At 44.9% G+C, this 25179-nt stretch overlaps 1 protein-coding gene across 7 annotated transcripts in view; it reads right to left on the bottom strand.

The window, feature by feature from the left end:
• prdm16 (PR domain containing 16) overlaps positions 1-25179 on the bottom strand; it is a 201483-nt gene that overhangs the window by 103336 nt on the left and 72968 nt on the right. For all 7 annotated transcript variants that reach the window (XM_051949247.1, XM_051949248.1, XM_051949250.1 and 4 more), the window contains exon 2: positions 24150-24622. In XM_051949247.1, the coding sequence (XP_051805207.1) occupies positions 24150-24622 (473 nt within the window). The remainder of the gene's footprint in view (positions 1-24149; positions 24623-25179) is intronic.

Genomic DNA, 25179 nt, shown 5'->3' with positions numbered 1-25179 from the left:
TCTGTTCAGTCCTGACCAGCTCCAGCTCTGTCAAGGTTTTTATTTTTCCCCCCTTTCCCCCCTCACACTGTTAACATTGGAACAAGGGAAGGGTTGAGAGAACTAAAAAGGAAGACGCACATTACATTAGATGGCAGCAGAGAGGAGCCTCAATTTGGTGCAACGTCACCAGATGCTTAAAGCCCTTGAACTCACTTATCCACGCTGACAGTGGCAGCTCCAGTGGCTCCTTTGCGCCGCACATTACTATTGTTAACGGTGTTATCACAGGGCTGCCCTGGGCGAGATAAGACTGTGGCTGCTGATGGGCCTTAAGTGAATGAGCGACTGGCAGCAGATCTGCATAGATAACTTGGGGAGAGTCAGCCGGCCAGCCTCTGGTTAAGGACAGTGGTGAGATAAAAGCCGAAACAACAACATTTGAACAGGGTGTTTTTACCAGCAGGCTGAAAAAAGGGAGCGTGACAGACACAAGTTTTGGGAGACAGACAGGAATCTCTTTCTCTCTCCTCATCAGTGCAAAAGGAGGAATCTCCATGATTTGTTAGTGACCGTTACGCAGCATGGTAGCGCTGCAGGTTTGAGGTTCCCCATCAGGACGAGCAGGAGGCCTCATAAGGCACAAAGAAAAAGACTGAAGATACAGCAAGCTGATTCTGACACACAACCACAGCAGAAACTACCGGCTTTTATGAAGCCGATAGTTTCTTGCAAACATCTTGTCTCGCAAAATAGCATCTCTCCCCTTTTATCTCTCCCCTTCTTACCCCCCGTGCAGAAACAGTATATCTTATTTCACAGTATTCTAAATTCAGTATATGTAAGAGTGATATGACTGCTCCTTTTATAAGACTTTTTAAGACTTTTGGGGGGCCGTTAAGCTGTCGGATAGGCTTATCCGTTCTGTAGCTTTCAATAACTTCCATATGCGTTTCATTTCTCATCTCCACCCTCCTTCCTCTGTCTCCCTTCCGCTGAATGCCTCACACAGTATACAGAAGGTCGGGCCAAGGCTAACATGTATCTATAATGTGTTCGTCTCAGGCAGCCCCCTGAGGAGCGGAGCCCTGCTCTGGCTCGTTGGCACAGCGGACAATGTGGGTGTTGTGTGGAGGAGCTGGCTGGCTGTCCACTCCAAGACGAGTCAATCTGGGGCCACCGCTGAACTGCTGCCTGTCCTGCTGCTCTTGTGCCTCAACAAGACCCTTCTTCACTATTTTCTTTCCTTTTTTTTTTTTGTAAAAGTGTGCTTCTCTTATTTGTTTCTTATTTTTTTTAACTGCTTTGACTTTTCCTCGCGCTGCCCCTCACTGGATATGATCTGTTCCCAAAGCTCTCAGTCAGTGCAGCATGTTTTCTTTTATGCGCTTGTCTCTCTCTCTCTCTGGAAGTGTGTGTGTGTGCCTACATGGATACAGAGTACTCCTTTTCACAGTGTTGACACCCGGCAGATTGAGACATCAGGCGCCTGCGTGCTGTGGTAAATTAGCCATTCTTCTCAGTGGCTAATTGGAAATCTAAATGTTTTGCAGGAGGTAGAGAAGAGCTGCGAAGGAATTTGCACGGGGGGGGCGGAAAATCAGATTAGAGATCTTCCATCTGCGACCATCACTGTGATGACTTAATTGAAAAAAACAAAGCAAACAAAAAACATATTTAGTCAAAATGAATACTGAAAAACCAATTCTTGTCAAAAGCCTTTTGTGCAAATGTACTCCCAAACTGAAAACCCTTGCCACTTATAACGAGTTCACACTAAAAACTCTGAATTAGAGGCAAATACATTTCCATGCATAATGACCCACCACAAAAAAGAAAAAAAAAAAAAACATTAATTACAGTGCCTCCATCTACATAATTCAGAATAAAATATGAAACCAAAAATGCCACCAACACTAATTAACTAATTCATCACAGGACCTTGTTGGTAAATGTTCCTCCTTGCTTGAGCAGTTTCAGCAAAATGAAAACATTTGCATAAAGTTAAGGTTTGAGGGCCACCAATAAAGACTGGAAAATGGATCAAAATATTGTGAAAGAATGCAGAATTTCTTTATATAATCATAATTAACACCGCTGCCTTGTAATTAATGCCGTAAACCATTTTCTTATTTCATAGCTGCAATGTGTGAAGGATGCAAAGAGATATAAATTTATGATAAACGTTTCTTCACTGGGTCTTTTTTTTTTTTGTAAAATTGCAAGGTGGTTTGACTTTGCGCTTTATATGCAGACAGTCCTGTGAACATGGCTGGAGTCTGGCCCGTGCACAGTTGTGGGCGGTACTCCCTGTTGTTGGGGGCGAGTTGGAGGTGCTGGGAAAAGCCGGCGCGCATTCACAGTAAATGAAGCCCTGTGAGTAACCGTGGAGAGACCGCTTCTTAACTGATGAGTCCAGAGACAACTTCCCAGATCATCTCCGCCACAAGGAGACACCCACAATGCTAAAGACCTACTGCCATCCTTAGAGCAAAGCACAAGAAAGCGGCTGAATGGCTTAGTTTTAGCCTCGGTCATGAAAACAAATCTAAACACTGTGAATTGAGTTTTGTCTCATTCTTCTTAATTGGCAGCAGCAGGTTTTTGCCTCTTTTTCTTCTCCGTTCAATATGAATAAATGCGACAAGCTTCTGATCCCGGCTTTTCAGCCTATGACTGTTTATTTATCTATTTCAACTACACCCGAGGGAACAAAAGGCATGCAGAATGGGCACTGACAGCCATGTCGAATATCTCTTTCTGCCAAATCTGGCTGTTTTCTCTCACTGCTGTCACTTGATGTCTTTATGCGAGGCTGAGAGTTCACCACTATGAAAGGGGTGGGGGGTGAGCTGAGTGAGTGACCCCCACAGGAGGGGAGTATTAAAAGTGAAAAAAAAAGAGAGAGAGAGAGAGAGAGAGCGAGGGATGGATGAACCAGAAGGCGGGAGAAAAGTAGAAGGGGGAGAGAGGGGGGTACCCCTGCTGGGTCTCAGGCATCTCGGCTGGCAGTCCCCATCTTGGCTTCAGACGGCTTTTGTCAGAGAGGGTAAAAGAGGGTCTCTTCTTCACTTGGGCATGGGACAATAGACGTTTTGTCAGTCTGGGAGGGGGTGTCAGTGGGGGAGTGTGGAAGGATGCTGAAAGAGGAATAAAGCCAAGGACCCATCTTCACAAGGGGTGGGGTGGAGGCAGTGGGCAGCCCTTTGGGACTGGACAGATGTTGAAATGAGGATGATTTATTAGCCTTAGTGTCCTTGGTGGCACTTGGCCACCATCCCAGATTTAGGAGTGAGAGAGAGGGTAAGAGACATGGGGAAGAGGAGGAGGAGGAGGAGGAGGGCAGCTATGTATCAGAGACATCTTAATACCTTCTATGGGCATGGGGCGCTTCTTGCTCTCCAACCGTCATGGTATTTTTGCCCAATTCTCTCAAAGAAAAATAACTTGGTTGGGAGTCATCTGCATCACTGAGCTGGACCTTGTCACCCAGAATTACCCTCTCTCCCCCACCCACCTCTCTGCAACCTCCTCCTCCCCCCGACCAACAGACAAACACACCGACTGTGTGTGTGCACCATCACCGCCGCCGCCGCCATCCCTCCCCTGCTTAAAAAACAACAAATTACCAAATTAACATTCCCAAGAGTTCTCACTCTCCCTTCACAGTTCTGGGCAGACACTCTCAAGCTTGCCACAAAACAAGTGTAAAAGGAGAAAAGGCTGTATAGGTGCATGTGGCTGTGTGTGTGAGATCCTCCACTTGTTGCCACTGTTGCTAAAGAAGGAAAACTAAAAAGATGGGAGTTAAAAATGCGTTTCTGCGTGTCTAACTGCAGATCCCTGTGGTCTTACACTGGGACGTGTCACATGTTTTGAGTCATAGCGTGTCACCCTGTCGTGCCACCCATGAAGATCCTTGAGCTTAGGTGTGTATGTGTGTGTGTGTGTGTGAAAGAGAGAAAGTGTGTGTGACGGAAGCCACTGAACCCAAAATCGAGGAGAAATACGATGCATTCCTCAGTGCAAACCTTCCTTAACAGTTTTCCACATTTTAAACGAGTCTCCTTCCACCCCCTACTGCAAATCTCTCCCTTTTCTTTAATCCAAACTCTGCCGCCACAACACGACTTCTCTTGAGCTTGACCTGCCAGTTTCTCCTCTTCTCCCCTCCCAGCTACATTTATTCTTGCCACTTGTTTGTCCATCCTATTTCCGGCCCTCCACTGGCAAACCGTAGGAGGATTACCGAGTACTGAAGGAAAGTTTGGACAGCTTTCCATCGAGGGCACCCAGGGGGAAGATTGATTGGCAAAGTAATTTACCGCCAAGTGTCTGTCCTGCACTCTTTGCTCTCTGCTCTTTACCTGCCCTTCTCCTGATCTGTCTCTCCGGTCATTCTTTCGACTCAAACTCGAAAACAAATCCATACCTGCTGCCTGGAGGTAAAGTTCTCTGTGGGAGTGACGGTGAGGGTGCCCATCTGTTTATATGTGGTTATGACAAAGTCTGCAGGTGAGGTTGAGAGGTTGGAGTCTTGGTTACCACTGATTGTTTTGGGTGTACACGGCGGTTGACTAGACTGCTGAAATAGTGTGGCATTTGTGTGCAAATGTGCACAGGAAGTCTGGGGAGGGCAAGAGCTTTTGACATGAATAAGAGGGAAGGTCATCCATCATCTAGAGAGAAGGGTAGGGGAGCGACTGGAGGAAAAGGTAAGAGAAAGAAGAGAAGTTGCGGAGTCAAGTCTCCATCACTTTTATGTCTTCTGTTCTCTCACTGTCAATCTCATGGCAACTGACCACTCAGCAGACTCCACTTCATGGCTGTTCTCCCCTCACAGACCGCCCCCCCCCTTCCACCAGGCCCCCGGAAACTTTTGTTCCATTCATTAGTACAACAAATACATACAGATGCTCTGGGAAGGAGGGCACAGAGAGAGAAAGAGGTTTTCTAAGCACATGCTTCCCCCTCCTTCCTCCCTTTAAATGACTGCTGATTTGGAGGCAATCTTCTTCTTTGTAAACAAACAGCATGCCGAGGAGCTCATGCGAGAAGTGGTCTCATTATTCAATGTAAACGTGGACAGTTAAGTGTTTAAAAGGGGTATTAGTGATAGGATGGTCGGTGATTGGCTTTACTTGTTTTCAGGTTAATAGTGGGAATACAGGATGGAAAAAATGGGAGAAAATACAATCTATGACAATGAATGAGACACCCATGAGTAACGGGAACTACAGAAATGCTGCAGGTGCTGATTTTGAGCTTTCCACGTGGATACGAGTGTCTCACATGAAAGAACATTACGTGAGCATGTCTGCGAGTGTGTCCTTATGGCTAGCGTCAGCATCGCTTCACCATAATCAAGTTTAATTTCATCTAAGCGAAGCCTTGCCTCTCCCTTGATATGTATATTCAGGTTAATGACTTGCGCTTCTGGAGTGTCTGCCAAAGTTTTAACGTCAGCAAAAAAAAAAAAAACAGGCTGTAAAACATCTATTTCCCCGCTTTAGAAAGATGAAATGCTCCCATCTTGATAGGAGGAGCAGTGGTTGACTTTCACCAGAGGTTAATGATGAGTATGGAACAATGACTGCGTGTGTGGGGAGCAGTAATCAATGGAGAGAAGCAAGGAAGATGGATCCGGGGGCACAAAGCCTGGCATACATATCCCCTTCAACCCCCCACGACTTCTTCATCCAAACTTCTTTTTTCTTCTTTTCCAGCACATTTCCCCTCCCTGCGTGTCCCCTGAACTATGTAAGCGACTATGGTATCCTTCTCTGCCCACAGCTCGACGAAGGCAGGAAAAGGGGAGGAAAAAACAGACAGAAGTGAGAGGAAAAAAATGCCTCCTTCTCACTTTTTTCTCCCTGCTTTCGCTGCGCAACCTTTCATGTTGGCAGTTGACAGTGGGCCTGGGTTTCTCGGCTCTGCGGCCATGTGAAAAGGACGATGGTGGTCGGTGAGTTGGTGGAGTGGGGGGGGTCACAATGACATATACAAGGAACCAAGGAGGCAGGCAGAGAAAGAATGCCGGCCTTGTTGTTGGACAGCTTGACATTGATTAATGAGAGAGAGAGAGAGACAGAGAGGAGAGAAAATAAGAAGAGAGGGGTGGCACTGGTATAGTAGCCCAGACAAGTGGTGTGTGTGTGTGGGGGGGAGTCGTACTCTCGTAGGGTGAGAGACTCCGGAAGAGCCCCGGGCTGCAGTGCTGATCAGGAAGAGGGTAGCTGCACTATAACACTGCCCATTAAAAAGTGTGTTTTTGTGTGAGTGTGCGTCTGGTGATACTCTCACTATTTAGCCCGAGGGACGGTCTGTCTTCTCACACAGGCGGCGAACGCCAAGGCGCACACAATTCAACGCAGGTCACATCAATCCTCATCCATCAAAGCCCTCTTAAAAGACGGCCAACGTTGTCATCGTCATCACTGCGAGTCGCTTTGTTGGCAGGTTTTTCTCACACACTTAAGGAGCTCAGCTGCGTGAGGGAAGCAGACAAAGATCTGAACTTTGCTGCTTGAGTCGTGCCTCCATTGCAACCGGTTTATACCTGCTGTAAATATACTACTATGAAGGATGACATCAGCTAAATGGAGGGTTTGAAAGTAAACGATGGAAGTGTCAGGGATGCTGAACCAAGTGGATGATGGTATGAGAAGCTTTTCTTCAAATTCTACAAGAAATTAAGTCAAGTTCATTAAAATTCCTACAATATATTAAAACATTTAAAAAAGAGTCTAGTTAGAATTCCTGTTCAAATTATGGAAATCTTATTTTCTGATCTAATTCTAATCATCTTTCATCTTTTCCATCCTTGCAAACTCTCAAGTTAAATCCCTCCTCCATTTGGTGTCTACACTGACTGAGCACTGTTGACCTTTTCCACACCAGGAGCTTCTCCAGGCTGCCTCCGTCTCTCGCCAAGAGGGATTTCAAACCTCTCCTGGATGTCCCGGGACCCTTTGTCTCCGCTCTCATCTATAGGTAAGCACAGTGTGCAGCCCCCTCCCCAGCACCAGCCTCTTCAAAACTCCACACAATAGCCAGATTTCCTCCCAATTTGCTGGTGGAGAATAGGAGGCTCAGGAACTCCTTTCAGTCGCTTTGAATGGTGGGCCTAATTCAAACTCAATCTTTGGGTTTGACAGGCCTCACCCCAACCTTAGCCGGGCTTACTTTGGGGGCTCCTGACTTTGGCTAATGCTAGGGCAATCCCACTGTTGAAGGACTTAGCCTTGTGCACATTTGTGCCTCTTCTGCAAAACACGTCGGCTTTCTTTTTTACTTTTGTGTATGCCAGCTGATATTTTAAATCTTACTTGCCGAGGGTAAGCCGACAAAGCACAAAAGGCTTCTTTCTCAGTAAGGCTATACTTCACACTTACACTTATTTCCATCTGGGAGCTTCCCACTACAAACCATAAGCCTGTACCTCATCCCTAACTGGCAACCGTTTCCATGACGCCCTCATTTCTCTAACCTCAAAGTGACCAAAGCCCGTTAAACATGCATACATATGCGGTGACTATTTTTGTGTATTTTTATAGACTTATAGAGTTCACTCCGCTGACCATTTGTTCCACTCGACCTTGCTGCACTCCTCTCTGCCCCAATTATGCAAGCACACACGCCCACTTTGCATATTTGTACTTCTTTTTCTCCTGACACTCTTGAGGTCAGTTCTAATCAACCACCCTTCGGTAGTACACACTGCACACACACCATTCTCGCCAGAGTTCCTTAAAGACACCCACCTTCCAGGTCCAAGGACTGCTATTAAAGCAATCAGGAGCTTTCTAAGCTAGGTCAAGAGCAAGGTACTCACATGGGGATTCTGATTTGAATTATGCAAAGGGGGAATAGGAGAAGAAGGAAGAAAATAGAAAGAGCGGAGAGGAAGATGGGAAAGAAAACAAGCAAACCTACTGCAGTCACGCAGAGGTGAAACCTTGCGAGGGAAACAGTAGAAGAGACAAGCAATAAAGGTGGGCAAGTGACTTGTGATGAGACAAAAGGGACTGAAACAGTGAGGAATTTAAAAGATTAGTCTGAAGTCCAAGACCCTGACCATGAGACCTGATGAAGCATTAGAAAACACGGTGAGGACTAAAACGCTGGGACCACACGCAGTTTTGTAAGAGAGTGTGTGTGTGTGTGTGTGTATGCACTTGTGTGTGTGAATATGTGTCTGTGAGATCAACTTTCCCTGTGGTCCATTCAGTGTCTAGTGGCTCAGGATACTTAGACAAGAGGAGCGAGAGGAGAGAGAATTATCTTGAAATACGATTGGAACCTGTGTGTGTGTGTGTGTGTGTGTGTGTGTGTGTGTGTGTGTGTGTGTGTGTGTGTGTGTGTGTGTGTGTGTGTGTGCAAAAGAGACAGTGAGAGAAAGACTTAGCAAGTGAATAGAGACAGTAAACACGGTAACTGTAGAGCTGATATAGTGGCGAAGGGAAATGGGACAGGCAGAGTAAGTGTGCCAATCTATGTGAACCTGATATTTTGTATGTGTGCGTGTGCACCCGTGCGTGCTCATACACTCCTTTACAGGTGCATTCATGTTCAAAAATTAAAATGAGTCAAGTGGTAAGGCGTGATTTTTACCCTGGAATAAAAGTGCAAATATGTTGGGGTGTTTTTTTGACCATTTTTGAGAACTGATGCTTTGAAGACGCGAGGAGTCGGATCTAAATCTGTACTGAAACTCCGAACTAAAACTCTCTAATATAAAAAGACTAAATATATAACTAACTTCTGGAAAATATAAGCCGATAATTACCCCGGTGTCTTTATAAGTCATTCTATGCATGCCCCTTTGTGTGTCGTCTGGCCAAGCCTACCCTGCAGAGAACATAATCACGGCCCTGTCGTCCCCAGGTTAAAGGCTCACTGCTGGGTCTTCTGGCACTAATGTGGTGCCAAACTATAGGGGTCGCATTAGCCCCAGCTACTTCAGCATGCATTACAGTAGAAAGAACTCCATTCCCCGTTAAAAGCCACCAGCGGGCTATGATGTGGGCCTACCTGTGATGGCCTTAATGAGTCACTTAATGATAGCCGTGCTGCAGGGAAGGAGCGCTCAGACAAAGAAATACTGATTGGATACTGATTTAGTGCGAGGGTCAGAAGAATATGAGTCAGTGTATCATATCTGTTCTGTCACTTTTGTCACTTCAGGAATAGCGGGGGTCCAAGCCTTGAGCGGATATTATTAGAGACCACATACTTTACATGCTTTCTGTCATTTTTTTTTGTCATATTAACACACTGCGCAGCCAACTGTCCATGCTGTGAAGCTCGACGTGCTTTTTAAAGTTTGACCACAACTGCCACGAACTTTTGCTTTATGGATTAGACCAAAGCTTTTCCGCCAGTTATGCAGAAAAAACAACAAAGACAGAACTCTACAAAGACTTCCTATGTTACAATAATGATCGCTGTAATGTGTGCATATTCTCTATTGCTTTATTTAGAACTATTTACAACAGAAATGCATCAAAATTTGATATTTGAGAAGAAGAAATTACTGAATATATTACTTTTTAACAGATAAAATACTTAATAAATTGATAATTCAGCATCGCAGCACTAATCATACTAAAATAGTTATGCAGACGATCGCGTAGCCCCTCATATCAAACAAAGAAAAACACATTGGCACCTGTTTATTTTTCTGAAAGAGTGGCTGTAACTTTGTGCTTTTAACAGGATATATCGGCAAGTTATGGATTGGGCTGCAGCACCGTGTCAGTGTGATTATTTCTGAGATGAGCCGAGCACAGCGGGTGAACATAGCACGGGACATCTGGAGAATTTAGAATGCGCCCACTGTGTTTTTGCACCATCATTGAAAAGTATGTACACCCCCTGTCAAAAGTTTTGAGACGGGTTCTAATTTATTTGAATGAGAAAGTGTCTCAAAACTTTTGACAGGGCGTGTACAAATCAAAGCGCCTCCAAAGTACGGCTGCGACTCCCTCAATTACAGCTCTTTAAATCGTGAATTATAAAAGCGCGGATAACAGCAAAAGCATTTGCTCAGAGCGCCGTTACAACCACTCACTCTCAGCTTTAGTAAACAACACAAACCACCTGTGGATTACTGTAATATTCTAGCAGCTCTAGTCATCTGTTTGTGAGTTCATCTATTTATCTGGCAGACCGGGAAGAAGGCCCACAACATCCTGGAGGACAGAACTCAGCTGTTGTATTCCCCCGAGTGCATCAGCAAGGTCAAGTGCACAAAAAACAGGTTCCGAGCCTCCTTGGAGTCTGGGGCCATATGGCCAGTAAGCGGCATGATTAATGACAAATCTGGACTGATATTAGGGTTAATTGACTGTGTTAGTCGCCCCTTGGATATAGAGTTTCTAGTTCTTTGCACTACTAGTGTTGACAGAAGTTACTAAACTTAATTGTTTTTAGAAATTACACTCCTTGTAATAAGTGTGTGTGTATTTATGCTGTCACATGACTTTTCTACTTGAGCTACAGCAGCTAATTGAACAATTTCGCAATATTTCCTCATATTCTTACCCTGTACTTGTTCTGATCTGAATATGTCCACTACGTCAGCTGACCATTTGTCGTTTATTGCTTGTATCTGTTTATATTTTAGTTGTTTTGCACTATTTGTTGTTCTATTAGCCTTTTTATTGCACATTATATACACCGCCTGTCAAAAGCTTTGAGACACTTTCTCATTCAAATAAATTAGAAACCGTCTCAAAACTTTTGACGGGGGGGTGTAAACAAAAAAGAAAAGACTACAAAAAATGCACTTAGAATTAAATACCTGATATAGATGTTTAAATAAATCCCAGAAAAAAAGGAAACGCTGAGGATATGGTTAGTGGGACGGCTTTTGGTTCATCTGAGCGGACCTTGAGGGAGAAACTGGGTGCAGGATACAAACTTTCTCAATGAATGTTTGTATCCTACATGAGGGGTGTGGGAAGAGTGGGTGAGCGTATCCCAGCAGTGGAGATGAGAAGAGGGTAAGTGAGCCATGTGGAGGAAGCCAGAGGGTGAGTGGTGATCTGTAAAACGATACCCTGCTACCTTCGCTGACCTCCCTGTCGGGCCACTCTGTTACCTGGACAAGATGGGAGGTATTAAGTGGCCCGCTGTCCCGCTAGGTTGAGTTGCTGATCCGTTAGCCAGAGAGGAAAGCCAACCCCTACTCCCATCTTCACTTCAGTGGGAGCATTTGTTTTGATTTTTGTCCTCTCTTTCTCACAGACAAACCTGAGATGCCCAATTTATCTGGGATAGAGTGAGGGGAAATAGGGCGCCTTGCCACTTGAACACTAGAACTTTAAGCCCTCAACGGTTCGCCGACTCTCTCTGCCAATGTCTTCCTTGACTGTAATGCAATGCTGACATACACAGAATAACAGAAGGCTTTTGATAATACATTAATGACGGATGAATAAATAATACACCGTGATATAATCAGAACATTGTGGCAAAATGGAATCGATGACTGAAAATTCTGGTTCCTTCGTGTGTTTGGTAATCAAAGAAAAACGGAAGACGAAAGGTGAATTCAAAAGCCACCACTTCCACTGTGATTCTTTTTTTTTTCTTCTTTTAAACTACAGGACATCCCCAGGTTTCCTGCGAGGAGTCAATAATGTGTGCCGGTGCCCACCCACATCTTCAGGCCGGGCAACACAGGGACTGGCGAGAGAACAGGAGGAACAATTTGCTCATTCTCAACCAAGACATGGGGGCTTTGGACGAAGGGAGAAAAAAAAAAAGACACCCAATATCCAAAATCCCTCTCTCAGGGCCATCATGTGAAGAATTCCCCCTCTTCTCCTCCTCCTGTGCCCTCCCTCCCCCCTTTCCTCTTCTCTTCTTTTCTTTTTTAATCAAGCCGTCTGGGGTTGTCAGGTCTTTTGAGACGAGGACTCCCAGCCATGTGAAAAGTTAATCCCTTGTGGGCCTTCTTCTCCGTGGCGCTCATCTCCCTGGGAACACTGGTGGTGGCTTGCAGGCAGGTGGTGGGTGGGTGGGTGCGGGGAGAGGTGGGAAGGAAGAAGCATGGATGGAGGGGATAGAGGCCGGGATGCACACTGGGCCACCCTGACCAATGGAGGAGAGGTGTAGGTTGTCTCCGATCCTCCATCACTTATACCCACACCTGAACTTCTGGCCTGTTTTGCTCCTGTCCATATTCACTGTATATCTACTCTTATTCTGCTTCTCCTCCCCCTCCACCCTGCCTCAATCCCCAACCTCAAGACCTTTTGATGAGGTTCCTAGCCTGACTGACAGACGGCCGGAACAGCGAGCGGAGAGGATTTGCGGTGTGGAGAGGTAGTCGAGTGGCTTCTGAAGGATGACAGTCGCTCACAATGGAGAGGGTACTTCTGCTGCATTGTGTTCCAAGTCTCCCCACCACAGCACTGACCCCCTCCACCCACCCCTACCAAAGCACTTGGCTTCAACCGTTCTCCTCTAGTAGTTTCACTGCGGGTCAAAGCAAAAATCCCAACAGACCCCTCTCAGGCCTTCTGCCAAGGAATGAAGGACATGATAAACAACAGTGGAGGAAAGACATGGGGTTTAACGGTGCGCTTGTCACGATTCTCTCAATGAGTCGTTTCAGAGACATCAACTGCCACACAGACTGATGTTCTTGGACATCAAAGAAATCATATTTCTGCAAGGCAGGAAGGACGGAGAATGTGGCTCACCAAAGCCTCCTCTCGCAGTCTGAAGGGGACAGAAAAATGCACACTTGAATGCTTTGTTTGCAGTGCACTTTTTCCTCCTGCGCCTCCCTCTTAGACCAAAGTGCCATTGGAAATATAGACAGGGTCAGTCAGCCATCTTAATCCTTCTCCCCTGTCCATCTCACGCTCACTCAATCCACCCTGACCCCACACACTCTCAGTCTTTCACACACATGCACACACACTCAATTCGCCGTCTCCCGCCCATTTGATGTGCCCCCGAGCCTCCGCCGCCGAAAGAAAAGAGCTCGAGGCGGAGAGAATCTCTGTCGGAGGGGTGTACACAGCGAGATTTGGGAGTTTGTAAAGGTCAGCGCGGACTTTGTTCAATCTGAGGGTTTATCTCAGCAAAAGCAGGGCCGGACAATGGGGCCACTCGCCGCGCGACAGAAACCCAAGCTGTGGCAGCTAAATTACTTCACTGATAAGGCCGAATTAGAAGCACTGGGACCCCGGAGGCCAGGAAAAGTGGAGGACGGAGCAAAAAGAAAGGAAGGAGAGGAGAAACAGAGAGAGAGGCCACATAAGGTTGAGAGAGGCGGTTGAAAAATCAATGATTCACAAAAGGAAAGATTTGAGTGTGTGATCTTGGTATAATTAAAGCACATGTTGTGTATTTTTGTCATAAAAGCGCATGAAAGCTGCCTGCAAGGATCATGCTGGACACAAGTGTTCGTATACGCAAGTGTAGCACTGACTCAAGATGTGAAATGTACAAGAAAAGGTAAAGATATTAAAAAAAGAAATTAGGAAATGAAAAGTGTGGTGGTAAAGAGAGCAAATGAAGTCCTGTCTCATGCACCTCACTCCACAGGAGAGGAGGAAGAAGAAGGGTTAGAGAAGTGCTGACTTGTTCTCCTTGAGTAGTTTGCTTCAAGTGACAAACTGTGAGTGCTTTTGTGTGTTTGCTGGCCTGCTTTTATACTGTACACTTGTATTTTTTTCCTACAGTAGAATGTCTGCTGTTCTCTCCGTGAAGAAACAACATCAGCTACAACAAAAGTTAAAAGCACTTAGCACCAGAAAATGGCATTGTGAGCTCTTGGCCAGCAGAGGGGAGCAAGCTTTGTCCCCAGAAACCCTCAGGCTCGAGGAAATATCAGCAAACAAAGCAACATAAAGACTTTATGAATAAGGGTTTATGCTATTTAGTATCAACTGCTCAATTCCAATCTATAATTTTAATGCTCATTTGCAGATGAAGGGGTAAGTTCTCCCAACATATGCACACGTAGAGCCACACACACGCTGCACAACATGATAATGCTTTTGTTCTGTTGTTTGGCATAACTTCTGCATCACATGTCTGAAGCCTAAGAGTCTCAGAGAAGCAGAAAACTTTCCTGTTTCTTTTTTCTTTCTTCCCTTTTGAGGTGCCATGTGGGTACCAGTACGTACCAGCTGCTCCGACATCAGCTCACCTCCTCTCCAGAAAGAGTGGCACAGAGCACAGTCATATGACATTTATCAAGGACAGAATGACTGAGAAGCTTGCACTGTACGGCTTTGACGATTAAGAAGATTTGCATAAATCAAGCACGGCTCTTTCAGCTTCCCTTTCCCTCTGGACATCCAAACTAATAGTCAGGTTATTGTTGCCTCTGATTTGTTCTTATTCGCTCACTTGTTTGTTTGTTTGCCTCTTTTTTCAAAGACACACTGAACCTAACAAATCGGATTGTGATGAAACCTGACTTAGCTTTTGTTTTTTTCCTGTAGATTTAAAGCCCTCTCTCATTTCACACAGCTGTCTGTCTTCTGTTAGGGGTTTGAATCATTATTACCAAGATATCTCACTAGACAGATTTTCATTCATACACATTTTGAGCTTAACCCTTAAAAAGCCGGGACCGAGTATACTCGTTCCCGCTTACTCGTAAACACAGCCAAAACCGAACATTCTCGGCTCGCTAATTAACATAAAAGATGCACACACCCGTATGTTTAAGTCGACCAATAGTAAGATATAAACATTGGCCCCAAATTTGCTTATTTCAAACGATAAAGCCGTATGAGCCGTTATAACGAAGCCGCAATCATGAAGCTCTTGATCGATATTTTTATGGATTATGTGGTTTTAGTATATGTTTTAGTGTATGTACTTCTCCAGAAACATGGCCCTGTAAGGGATAAATCATTTAATATTTACCTATAAATATCCCTGTAAAGTTCTTTTCAAGCTGCTCTATATTTTTACAGGAGGAAACATCACAATCAGCAATCATACTACTGCAACAAACTTTAAAATACACTGTGTGGTGTGTAACTGGCGTCAAATACAGCAACTAGATCTAATGAGGCAATTCAGTCATAGAAATGAAATGTTTCAAAATCTCTGTTAAAATTGTTATTTGTCTCCTGGACACAGGAACTCGCACTAAATTGAGATATTACACCAAGCTCATGTTAAGAGGCTGTTTTTCTTGGGGGAATCTGATTTAGGAGTGCATGGAGGGTGAACCAGAGCCCAAGACGATTAACAGAAAACTGGACACACACATCCAGACGCTCACACACATTAACACACCACTACAAATCTCTGTTTAAAAAAAAAAACCCTCCTTGTTGTCTCATGCAGACAGGACGCCAGGTCTCGCTCCCAAGTGACAGCGGTGGAGAAAATGAGTGAAAATCACTCGAGCGATTCCAGAGACTTTCCAAAGTAAAGACGTCCCGGCGTGTTTGACACTTCGACAGTTCAACACTGTTTTTAGATCTGATGTCGTCATCGTGTTGAGCTTCTCACTCTACCTTGTTATTCTAAATGACTGAGTGGAGGAAAGAAAAACACGGGAGAATGTCTTTTCCCTGCCTTGCCTGTGTCTCTTCATGTTTGTGTGGATGTGTGTGCACGTGGTAACGTACGGTGTGTATGCCTGTACATGTTTGTGTTCAATCTCATTACCGTACAGGCACACACCTAAACCTGCAGTATATATCTGGGCCTCTTTAAAACAATGAGACACTTACAAAAAACAGAGGAAAAAGAAAAGATTACCTGAACTTTTTAACTTGTTTTAAAATGACTGATCAGTAAGAATCCATCAACTGCTAGAAACAAACACATGCTTCTAAAGGCTGTCTATACGCTCCCATTTTGCTCGGACAAAGACACACACTGTGCTGAAACGTTAGTCTTTGCACCTAATAAAAAGTAATTAAAAGGCACAGCCGTGTGCTTCGTTTTCCTCCTGGGCTCGCTGCTTTTGCATTAAGGTCTACAGTGCAGCCCAGGAACTGCAAGGACTTAAGAAAAATCGGTATTTCTACAGCCAAGGCTTTTGGGCCGTGTTGTGTATCTGATTATGGAAAATGGCAATCACAACAGCCACGGGAACCTGATTAATAGGTCACCACCTCCTGCTTGAGTCACAGAAATGTTAAGCAGCACAAGGGATTGAGATTTAAAGTGAGAGAGAGAAAGGGAAAGCGAGTGAAAACGGAGGAAGGAGAGGGATCTGCAGCCAACATACACTTCAGGGCTCGCATTTCTTCACAAGAGCATAATTTTAAGTATCTCCACAAACAGCATTTGACAAATGTCATAATCGTCCAGTGTGGCAAAGAGCAGTGTCATTGTCTGCTCCTGCCCCGAGGCCCTAACTGATGGGACCATTCATCAGGGCGATGATGAACGATTGGGTTTCTCTGGATGCATAGTGAAATAGAGGATTGGACAGGAGGTACCTGTGCTTCACCACCAAGGACTGATGGGCCAATGTGAGGGTTTTTAAATTAATGTTTAAGCATGTCTGCAAAGAGAAACCGCATGCAATAAAGGATGGCATTGTGGTGGAGATGCGTGAGGAGATTGTGGGGGGGGGTTATTCAGGCAAACAAGAGGTTCCATTGAGAATGGCTGGCTGGAGTGTCTGAGGCCTGAAACCAGTGACCAAATAATAACAGTCCAAATCCCAGGGACAATATTTGTCGAGTTCTACTCCCTTCAAAGATGGATGACTTTGCCCCGTGTACTTCCTCGGGAGCCTGTGCACCTTTTCTTCTGAGCCCTGCAGATTAATTTATTAACTAATTAACAGATGTTGGTAACGAGTTATGAACAAATGATAAGGCATCAGGCTTCTAATCAAACCTGACATTTAATTTGCTGCCCTGCTTCCTCGTTATCAATTACAATGTTCATTGGAGATAATTGACAATGGTTTGCACTGGGACATAGGAGGCTTGTCTTTAACAGGTTCTTTAAAAAGCCCCGTTCTGCTGTGGTGTTTCTAGGGGCAACGGTGACCATATGTTTAATATTAGATGGAATCTGTTCCACTGGAGTGCTCCGAAAGCTGGGAAAATTGGATTAAATTGGCTAATGGCATGTTTAAAACCTACATAAAATGAACGTGAATGGAAGATATTACAGCACCCAGGCCCGGGCCTTGTGGTGTTACGCTCTCTCTCTGGTGTTTTTGCTCCGTGTGTAAACTTGGGGTTTCTGTCAAAGTCAAATAATGATGACAGAAAACCGCACACTGTTGGTCAATACTGTTATTAGAAACCGCAGGTTTGATATCCCTTTCATTACAATGTGGGACTACACACACATGTGCCAAAGTAACTCCTTATGTTAACAAATGGTTTCGCATAAGCGTCATGAGATGTGTAAGTGCAAATAAAAAAATGTAGACTTTTCACAATTTCCATGTTTAAGGGTTAACGTGCCCCTTCACAATGTATTGTTTTCTGTGTATCATGTGTGCAGTGTTAAATAATGTGGATTTTGTCTGTTAACACAAATATGAAATGACATTCAAGAACAGGACATTTTAAGCAAAACTGGAAAGAAGCCGCTCACTCATATCACAAAAACATGCTTTCCTACTAATCACAAGATACTTTCCATTTCATGTGCTGAGGCTTTACAAAATAAACTTTTCCCAAATTTGTCAATATTACAATAAAAGTATTTGTCACTGCTGTATATAGGCGGTGAATATCTCACAGCTAACTTTAGAATCGTATAATGCAAGGGCTAAGAAGATAAGAAAATATGTTTTTTTGATGTGTGATTTAGGCGAACTTACCTCAGAATATGTCATTATCGTCTACTTTCCAATAAAAGTACATGTGAGCAACAGCTAACACGGCTTGCTGTTCCTTCCTCAGTGGCTTTGAGGAGAAGTGCTCTCAGCTCAAGGCCGTGCTCATCAGAGCATGCTCGTGATTTGATTACTAAAAGACATGATAATGACCCCATTTACATGAAGAGCTTCACTCGTGCTATACAATAGTCCACACGACAGGGGATAATGTACGACTGATGAAGAAAATGGATTCATACAAGATCAACGTTTCCTTTGTTATGGTTAATCTGATCTTTAACACTCATAACTGAAGCGTCACAACATGAGTGCCATTGTGAGAACTCTGGAAAACACATTAGTCAAATCAAGCAGGAAATGACTGTTGTTATCTTACTCTCTCTCTCTTTCTCCCTCTGTCTCACACCACCCTTTTACTTGATGTGACTACTGTCTTCTGGCAGTCCCAGGGAGTTTTTTCTTTGCCCTATCAGTTCAGTACCAGTCACCTTAAGGGTCAAACATCAAGATAAAAAACACCTTTCTGTGAAAGGCAAACAGATCAGACAAGTTGCAAGCTGAACCTTGAATGCCCTGTTGGGATATCTCGCTGTGTAGGAACTTGGCCATTTGCCCTCCCCAGGAAAAACACAAAAGGCAAGCAAACACTTCAGGACGCAAGAGGTGGGTCAGGACAGATAAGTGTCAGGGTGCGCCAGGACTTCTTCTCCCGAACGTTTGAAAAAACAAAGACGCTAGCTTAGCTTGGTGATTAAGTCGCAGACAAAAGAAGCATGGCATCACAATGACAAGCGAACTGTCAAGGCGGAGATTTTAATGTCGGGCAGAGGGCGAGGGAGATACATCACGCCACGGTTGGATGGGTATCTGTCACGTAGGACCTTGGCGACATGAGAGTGCCCGCCAGACGTCTTAGCCTATCACTAAGTCAATAGCTGGCTAAACAGAAGAGCTAGCATTCTTTTCGCCTCTTTCCACACATCACTGGATGAATGATACTGATATGGAAAATCACCCCACAAAAAGTAAACAGTGAAAGAATGAGGGACGGAGAGAAAGAAGTTTGCCTGGAAACAAAGTCATCTCAAGGTCCATAGCTGCAAACAGACAGACATTGCTGCAGGGCTGCCATGGACTCTACGATACACGTTTTTACATGTGAAAGCATTTACACTGACCTTGTCCAAACGGTCTACATTCATGCACATCTCTAAAATCAAAACGCCTCTCCCTTGTTATTAAGCAATAACTTGAAAGTGTGAACTGTTCATATTCCATAAACTGACAATACTAGAACTCCAGGACTGTTTTATCGTGTGTTTAACAGTCATTAAACTGTTGAAAACTGATGAAGAAGTGACACATTCTCCTCACAGCTCGTGAGAATGTGCTGCAACACCTGATTTGTGACCTTCAAGCGACAACTCGGTGAGATAGCGAGCACTCAAGCTGGAGAAACAAAAGATAGAGAGAAAAGACAAAGCTAATAGGTGCTGGAGGAGTGTCAAAAGCTATGATTCAGAGGTGCAAAGATACGCCCAGTGGCCACAGGGCAGGGAGAAGGTGTAGACGGTGATAATATCGCATCAAGAGGGCTTGGCCGGACCGTTTCTTTAAACAAATATTCAGAATACAAACAGAGATTTTATTTTCCACCGAAGACCAAAGTCAAAGTTGTGCTTTTTTGAACCTGAGCTGCTTTAAGAACAGATTTATTGCTGCTACTACACTGCTTACATGCAAATATGCAGCTTTAGTTTCTATTAACATGTAGGGCTTCTGTCCAAAACACCACCTCCTGCCATCCGAACACCCAAAGGAGTTGGATCAGTGAGTCCATTCAGTGAGGAGCACGATACCTCCAGCCACTGTACGGTGACATGTCTCTATCAATAGACATGCCAGGCCAATCTAGCAGCCAGATAATAGCAGCAGTCACTCTGAAAGGTAGATCCCCACACTGGACTCTCTGTGGGCCTTGTCTCACTCTACTTGCTCAGGCCTTCCTATCCTGAGGGGTTAGGAGTCCTACACACACACCCAGACACACACACACACACACGATCTGTGAGACCTCGAGGCCCTGGCGTTCTATCATGTTGTGCTAAAGGGGGAGCATAATGGTTTTTAAATGGATGACTCAGTGCTGGTCCAGAGAGGGCGTCTGAGACAGTAGAGAATGGCCATGGCCTGCAGCGAAGCAGCTCTTAGATTGAGCTGTCCGTCTCGCTAAAATGAGTCTGAGTTAACACCTCTTCCAGTTCCCGACGCCCCAGGACAGACAACAGTAGGCTTCCTCTCCACCTTTCTCTTCCTCCGCCTGCTTCGTACTCTTTTTCTGTTACTTACTGTTTCTCTCCACCAATCTGCGCTTCCACTCAGATAACCAGAGAGCATCCAGCATGTGATTGTCGACTCGTTGGGGTTCACTGGTAGACCGCGGTGCCGGCAGAGTTAGCATAATGAGTTATTGCCAGTCTTAGTTCAAGAAAAAAAAAAAAACATCCACAAAAATGTAGCGAGCGTATTTGAACTGTTTTGGATTCAAGTGTGCAAATACAGACGTCGTATGTCAATGCTGATGGATGAAAACCGTGCAACTATAATTGTGGTGATTCTGTGTTTTTAAGGATTACAGGGTTACTTGTAGTTTACAGTGCAGTCAACAATTAGTTTTTTCATTTTTGGATAACTCAATCAGCTTTAAAAGAATCAGTTGTCAAGAAGAAAACAAGGTTGTTTTGGGGGAAATAACACTAATAACACCAGCATACCCTATTCTTTCATGAAACAGAAGCACAGTTACTGTAAGCTAATCACTCCGATAACTAAATTTAGCTCCAAATCCAATTTTGACTTCCTACTAAGAAGAGCCGAGATGTAATGTGTGAGCTCGCGGTTAGATACGATCACATTTACACCTCAGAGCTCTCCGATGACTTCACTTATTATCTCTCATAACACATCCCTCTGTTTTGGCTCAGGAGTGCAGAAATGCACACTCATGCGCACATGAATTTCCACGAACTGTATTATCCTCCTTCTGCATTTCTGACGCTGTGAGAAATATGTTTATCTGCATCTTCTTTTCTTCCTCTATCCACCCTCATTAATCCTTTTCACTCTCTCGTTTCTTTTAACAGCTTTCTTTACTTAGCTAAACGCCTGTTGCTCGCTCCTCATGTCTATTTTTCTAAGACCAGAGGCAGTAGATGAGTAGAGGAGTAAATGGTAAAAGGGGGGAAGAAATGGGGTGTATGGGACTCCCAGGGGAGTCTGTTGATGACTATCAACGGGCCTGACTGTTATGACTGTCTGTGATAAGAGTCTGGGAGAGGAGAGTCTCTGAAGGTTTCCAGCCCCAAAGCAGACACGATATCTTCAAAAAAAATAATACAGCCTGAGCAGGAGTCAGCCCTCTGACGACCATTATGGGGGAGAAAGAAGAGAAGACGGATCAATTGCTCCTTTTTTGACAGGTTGAGAGGCAAAGACTAAAGATTTTACCTTGAAGGGAAACAAAACCAACCTCAGGATAACAGCAGCAGCATACTGATCTGGAAACTGTATTTTTAAAGCGTCTCGGAAGGCCAAAAATGTGCCAACATTAGTGGCAGAACCTGGGCTGTACATGCTAGATTGTGCTTTTGCCTTACAGACGGCTATCTGTGCGATTTCCTCCAAAGCGCAGAGATATATGCCCTTCAATAAAGAACAAGCTAAAGTGGATAAAAGAACTACACATACTGAAAGTGCACAAATATGCTGAATGTTCTCCCTTTTTGGAGAGAGGCATTAGTGTCTATGCCAGCGCACTTCTGTGAGCATGTGTGGATGCATCTCTTCGGAGCTAACGGGGCCTTTTTTTTCCCGGCAAGTCAAAGAGCTAAAGCTTAGCAAGGAAGGAGGAGAAGCGAGAAGTGTAGTTTTTGGAGAAGCCCTTTGCACCCCAAACGGCTAGCCATAATACGAACTTTAAAAAGGAAAATGTTCGGCCTGGCGCGCTGCCACATAGCGTGTGCCTTAATCGCCTGCATGCTCCTACAACTGGTGGGAAGGAAACAGAGAAAAAAGAGACATTTTTCAGACTGGAACTATGAGGGGATTCCTTGGAAATTTATTTAAAACTCAGTCTATGAGGCAATCCTGTACATCGTTTTCTATGCGTCACATTTTTCAGAGACTCACACTCATGGTATTTTTTCTCAGGCCAAATGCTTTGAAGACATATATATACAAATGTAACTCCTGCATTGAACTTATGGTAAAATAGGAATCAGCTGATATGGGGCAGATGCCAGTTGTTGAAAATCAATCGATATTTGCATCCAAAATACATTTGATGTAGTGTTTTAACATGATGTGATAGCAGAGAAGTTGTCATCCATTACTAGGCTTCTTTAGCCTAGCCGCGCTAGACAACCCACGGCAACGAATTTAATTCTCTGCCAGGGTGGCTCCAGTTACCTTCCATAAGGCTCGAGGCTGGATTCTCCTAAAACTGGCCGGACGAATCACCATGAAGTGTAGAGTCAGAAGGCGGGCGTAACTAAGTGACGACAGAGGCGCGACGATTCTGACAGAAACAACCGGAAACAACTAGCCTAGCCGCGCTAGACAACACACGGCAACGAATTTAATTCTCTGCCAGGGTCGACAACAAAAACGACAACAGTCATTGAGCTCCATTAGCACCGACTCTGAATAATCTTTCTGTTAACATGTCTGTAATATACTTGAGCTTCACCCATTGACTGTATAAATAAGGCTTCACCGAACTCCCGCATCCTCTGATTTCCGGCGCTCTAGGAGCCTATTCGTTGCGCTGATTGTTGTATACCTACCCAATTGCTGCAGAGTGATTTGATAGACAACCTTTTAGCCCGCCTCCCTCCCTGTCGAGCGTGCCTAGACCCTTGTGCCTTCAGAAACATGGGTCTAGAGTGGCTAGGCTAAGGCTTCTTCATTAATAAGGGTAACTAGAACTGAAAATGTAAAACACAAAGTAGAAAGGATGTGCTCTTCTTTTTAAGTGGAATCGACTGAGATTGATCAGTTAAACTCCTCTCTTCTCTATTTTCCTAATCTTTAACTGTTCTATCACTTTTATTGTCCACCGAGGTGCAGATCTTACAGCGTATTAATTTTCGCTTTTGAGACGCTCTCTTTTCGGTGAGCCGTTAGCATAGCCTTAGCCACTGTGAAAGCAGCTCATTCCCTGGTTTGTGGCAATGGCTTGTGTTTCATTGTTAAGTTTTTGCATTTCTGGAACCACGGGCTACACCAGATGGCGTGTTTTTTGTTATTTTTTTATCAATAATCGGTCAGCAATTCTCCAATACAGATAATCAAAAATGCCAAAAATCAGCCATGATAATCGGGCAGGTAGATAATCGGCCTGTCCCTATTACACATTTCTGTCATTTCTCATCATTCCTTAAACATATTACCGTGCATGCTTCCTAAAAATGCACCATTCCTTAACATTTTAAATGCACATTTGGAATATTTGCCGTGGGTACGCTACATTTCCTGGCCCGCTGGTCTAAATCTTGCAACTCTGCACATTGGTTGGTTTTGTCGAACTCAAGCACATCATTCCTTTTCCAGAACAGTGTTCCAATAATTAACTTCTCCCAGTCTCCATTCCTCATTACATACAAATGTAATATGAGACTCTGCGAATGACCGGCCCCCTAAAAATGAACAGCGGAGGAGTCGGTGAAATGAAAAGCAGGCCAGTATACTTCATCTCTGATTAGACACATGAGAAAGAGAGACAGAGACAGGGAGGGAGACAGAGACCAGGAGTTCTTTTTTTTCCCCCCTAATGAGCTTACTGAAGCAACTTCAATATCCTCTAATGTCATGTTGAAATGAAAATTAATAGTTCAATATGCCGCCACCGCGCTGGGCCATGCTTCTTCCATTTCCATATCAGATGGCGTGACCAAATGAGCGCGCTCGATTCAGACCGACGCCCAGAAAAGCTGATACCTCCACTAATCAGCCAGATTTTTCCATCTGACATCCCTGTGCTGCTGGAATTCTGGATTGAGCACGTTGTGCGTGTTTGTGTGAATGTGTGTGTGTGTGCTGGGATCAAAGATGAGGTCCGCTCATACAGGGGATGCAAATGGAACGGGAATCTACACCGGTGATGAGATAGATGCTTGTGAGCATCAGGAGTGATGGCTGGAAATGCGTGAGTGAAGAGAGGTTCGTTGCTCTCCTCAGTGCTTCTTCATTTTGTGTTACTGTGCCTGTGCTGCAGCGTGCAAGTGGTTGAAAGTGACACACAGTGGAAGTGACATCAAATGAGAAACAAACAACCCCTAAACAGAGAAGCTGGGCCGGGTCCTACCTCCCATCCGAAGGAGCTGTCTTTGCTGATGGCCCCGTGGTGCTTTGAGTTGGGCAGACCGAACCTCTCGCCGACACCGATGCGGGTCTTGGCCCAGATGCCGAGGCCGGCGCCAGGCACCGAGGACTCCCGCAACTCCAGTTCACTGGGAATGGGAATGTCATCTGGAATGTAGACAGGCGCCTCGTAGGGCGAGCCCTCCTTGGGTGTGGTGAAGTCCTGGTCGTTGCTGCTGCTGCTGTTATTGTGAAGGTGGTGGTGGTGGTGGTGGTGGGAGGCGTAGATGTGGGGGTGCAGCAGGTGGTGGTGGTTGTTGTTTGGATGGGAAGGAGTCGGTGAGGGCAAAGGGGACATGTTGATAACGCCGTCTTCAGCGTCGTCTTCTGGGCTGTCGGCGCCGCCTCCGCTGCCGGCTGCTAAACCCGGGAGGTTGGCCTCTGTGTCGTACATGCTGTCCACTGGCTCGCTGTCATCTACAACACAAACACAAACATCTGTTAATCACGCTAGACAACATAGTCGTACATTTTACACTTAAACCTTAAAAAGACGGGACCGAGTATACTCAGTTCACGCTTACACGTACATAGCCTAGCCACGCTAGACCCATGTTTCTGACGGCACAAGGGTCTAGGGAAGCTCGACAGGGAGGGAGGCGGGCTAAAAGGTTGTCTATCAAATCACTCTGCAGCAATTGGGTAGGTATACAACCAATCAACGCAACGAATAGGCTGACGTAGTTCCGAGAGCACCGGTGGATTGTGGCTAAGTCCCATTAGCTTCCCAACCAGCGGAGCCAACTGGTATATTAAGGATTTGCCATATCCCGTCGGCATAAGTCCAAATACGTCTTTCTTCTCAATGAAACACTTCAGTGCCGTCCTTTGTTTATCTTTCAAGTTGAATTTTAGCTTCAAATCTTTAAGGGCTGTGGCCAAAGCCGAGTCCAAAGATAACTGTTTATTGTGCGCCGGTTGTTTCTGTCAGAATCGTCTCGCCTCTGTCGTCACTTAGTTACGCCCGCCCTCTG

Source organism: Acanthochromis polyacanthus, chromosome 6, assembly GCF_021347895.1.
Source record: "Acanthochromis polyacanthus isolate Apoly-LR-REF ecotype Palm Island chromosome 6, KAUST_Apoly_ChrSc, whole genome shotgun sequence".
Taxonomy (NCBI): domain Eukaryota; kingdom Metazoa; phylum Chordata; class Actinopteri; family Pomacentridae; genus Acanthochromis; species Acanthochromis polyacanthus.
Note: the sequence above shows the minus strand (reverse complement) of the source record. Positions and strands in the feature narration are given on the sequence as shown.